The sequence below is a fragment of the Theobroma umbraticum genome, unplaced genomic scaffold (assembly GCF_002168275.2).
Source record: "Theobroma umbraticum cultivar Fairchild unplaced genomic scaffold, ASM216827v3 scaffold_20.0, whole genome shotgun sequence".
Lineage (NCBI taxonomy): Eukaryota > Viridiplantae > Streptophyta > Magnoliopsida > Malvales > Malvaceae > Theobroma > Theobroma umbraticum.
This window is the reverse complement of record NW_018397266.1, coordinates 6,610,973-6,613,379: the sequence shown is the minus strand read 5'-3', so window position 1 is coordinate 6,613,379 and position 2,407 is coordinate 6,610,973. Positions and strand designations below refer to the sequence as shown.

The following is a 2,407-nucleotide window of genomic DNA, read 5'->3' as shown; positions in this document are numbered from 1 at the left end:
AAACTTCCCAGTAAAAAACTCACCAATAAACTTGTGGTTGTGGCTTAACTATGTAAAGTAGTGAGCATGAGTCACAGGACAAGCCCCATGTGCTTAATTCTTTCATTTCTTTCTTTTTCTTTTTCTTTTTTATTTTGGCTTCCTTAGTTATATAGGGAATATAGACCATGTGGTTAATTAATTTTATATTCAATGTCTACACTTGGAAAACTTTTCATGTCTTGGGAGTTTAATGCTAAGAAACATATGCTCACTTGGAAATTGAAAAAGGTCTAATTATAGGCATGATTTGAGCTTGTGTTTAAATTAAATAATGATAGTTTGCATGAAAAAACATAAAAAAAAAAAAACACTTATAGTACTTTGATCTAGCTGGCTAGATGCTATAGATCTGGTTAGTCATTTCATTTAACATATAGAAAGCACATAGATTTGTAGTCCTGCTAGCTTTGTTTTCTTTGAGTGATGGAAAACAGCCCTGACCGTTTTCCAACTCAGAAATAAACACACAAATAAAAAAAAAAGGGCAAAGCATTAAAATGGCAATCACATAAACAGAATATTCAGTTGCAGAATTTTTTTTTTCTTATTTACGTCCAAGTTCGTAAAGAGCAGCAAACCGAAATGAAGAGAGAAATCTACCTGGTGCCCTTCCATTTCGCCCACAAAAAGGAAGCAGACAGACTGAACAAGAATACCACCACAAATTCAAAGACAAGGACACCCCACTTTCTTTAGACCCTTCCTCTAATTAAGTAGTAATAATTAATCTGTACAAAACGAGGAATTTCACCTAATCACCTAATAATCTGAGCATTTTTGTCTCCTTTTCATCTAATTAATCAAATCTTATCATATCTGCTCCTCCCTTTACAGCTCCGAATAATTTAGTACTATTCGCCATATATTCTTCATTTTTCAGGCAACACTGATGATGCTGTTGCTATCACCACTTGACATGGCTTGAAAAGTAGACGAGTGCGCTGCTGCTGCCGCGGTTGACTGCTCATCGGCGGATGGCGTTGAGAGTTTCAATGACAGAGGTAAAGGGTCAACTGGGATTTTCTGGTTTAGATTAAGATCAGCCATTTTTGATGATGGAGGTACAGGAAGGATTGGTATTGGACGGACAAGCTTCGGAGACGTGTTTGCTTTGGGGCTTGTCCCTAATGTGAGATTCTCCATAGAATTATTTTCTCCTGCAACTGGCAAAACTACCGGACTTAAAGTCACTGGAAACGTTGACATGGGAAATCGACTCATCTGAGCCTGTGCCTGTGCCTGTGCCTGTGGCAGTGGCAGCCGTAACGAAACGTTTTCTTGGTGGACTTGATCTTCTTCCAATATGGTTGAATTCATGAACTGCAAATTTCAGCGCAAAAATCAGATAACTAATAAGTAGATGGAGTACTAAAAACAAAGAAATATAAAGAAAAAGAACTAATTGCCGAGGATAAATTATGGTTCGGTATATGTATGTGTGTGTGTGTATAGCATGAGAAAAACTACGTACGGAATCAGTGGTTATATCAAAAAGACTAGATCTACGGCGCCGCCGGTTCTGGTTATTCCGCCTGAGAAAGTACTTCTGAGCATGACTTGCCACCTGCGTAGGCGTACGTGTCTTCACAAAGTTCCTCGAAATCCCTCTCCAATCTCCTTTCCCTACTTTCTGCAACCCCAATAAGAACAATCTATGCTCCTCCTCCGTCCATGGAACACCTGCAAACAAAATTAACATTAAAAAGAAAAATCAGTCGAAAGATTTTAGTTTTTCCTTTTGCTTGAATTAAGAAACAATCAGATCAGTAGTATTTGACTAGAAAATGCTATAAAAGTACCTCTCTTGCGCTCACGGCTCCTTCCAGATGCATGAACTACATCATCAGAAGCGTATCCAGCATCTGCGTTAGAATCCTGAGGCTGATCAAACTGAGAAAGATTATTCATGCTAACACTTTTCCTGAACGACCCTTCCGTGACTCGAACACCAAATAACATGATACCGTTCTCTCCACCGCCGCCGCCGCCAGCAACCTCTCCGCATGTACGAGAGTTGTGGCCATTGTTTCCACACTGAGAGCAGCTACGAGACATCCCTCTTTTTCTTTATCTAATAATTCCCCCTTGAACCCCCCTTTATTTTTTTTTTTTCTACTTGAAGTGAAATGAAGAAGAAAATATATATAAAATAAAAAGAGAAACGAGTTTGCTTCAGTCCATGCAAAGGAGAGAGAGAGAGAGAGAGAGAGAGAGAGAGAGGGGAAGTGGATGCTCTAAAATTGAAGAAGAGGGAAAGGAATATAGAAAAGATAAGTGAAGGGCTGCTTCGGTTGATATAGTATGTAGGGTTTTTGTCTGTGCCTGTGGAACCTGTTCCAGGCTTCCAACACGGACTTCGTACACA

At 39.2% G+C, this 2,407-nt stretch overlaps 1 protein-coding gene across 1 annotated transcript; it reads right to left on the bottom strand.

Annotated features, from left to right (window-relative positions):
• Window positions 1-551: 551 nt before the first annotated feature.
• LOC110423609 (myb-like transcription factor family protein) lies at window positions 552-2,407 on the bottom strand. The gene is made up of 3 exons (XM_021437877.2): window positions 1,842-2,407; window positions 1,514-1,722; window positions 552-1,362 (listed from the first exon to the last, which is right to left on the bottom strand). The coding sequence occupies exons 1-3, from the start codon at window positions 2,095-2,097 to the stop codon at window positions 919-921; spliced, it is 909 nt and encodes a 302-aa protein (XP_021293552.1). The 5' UTR covers window positions 2,098-2,407; the 3' UTR covers window positions 552-918.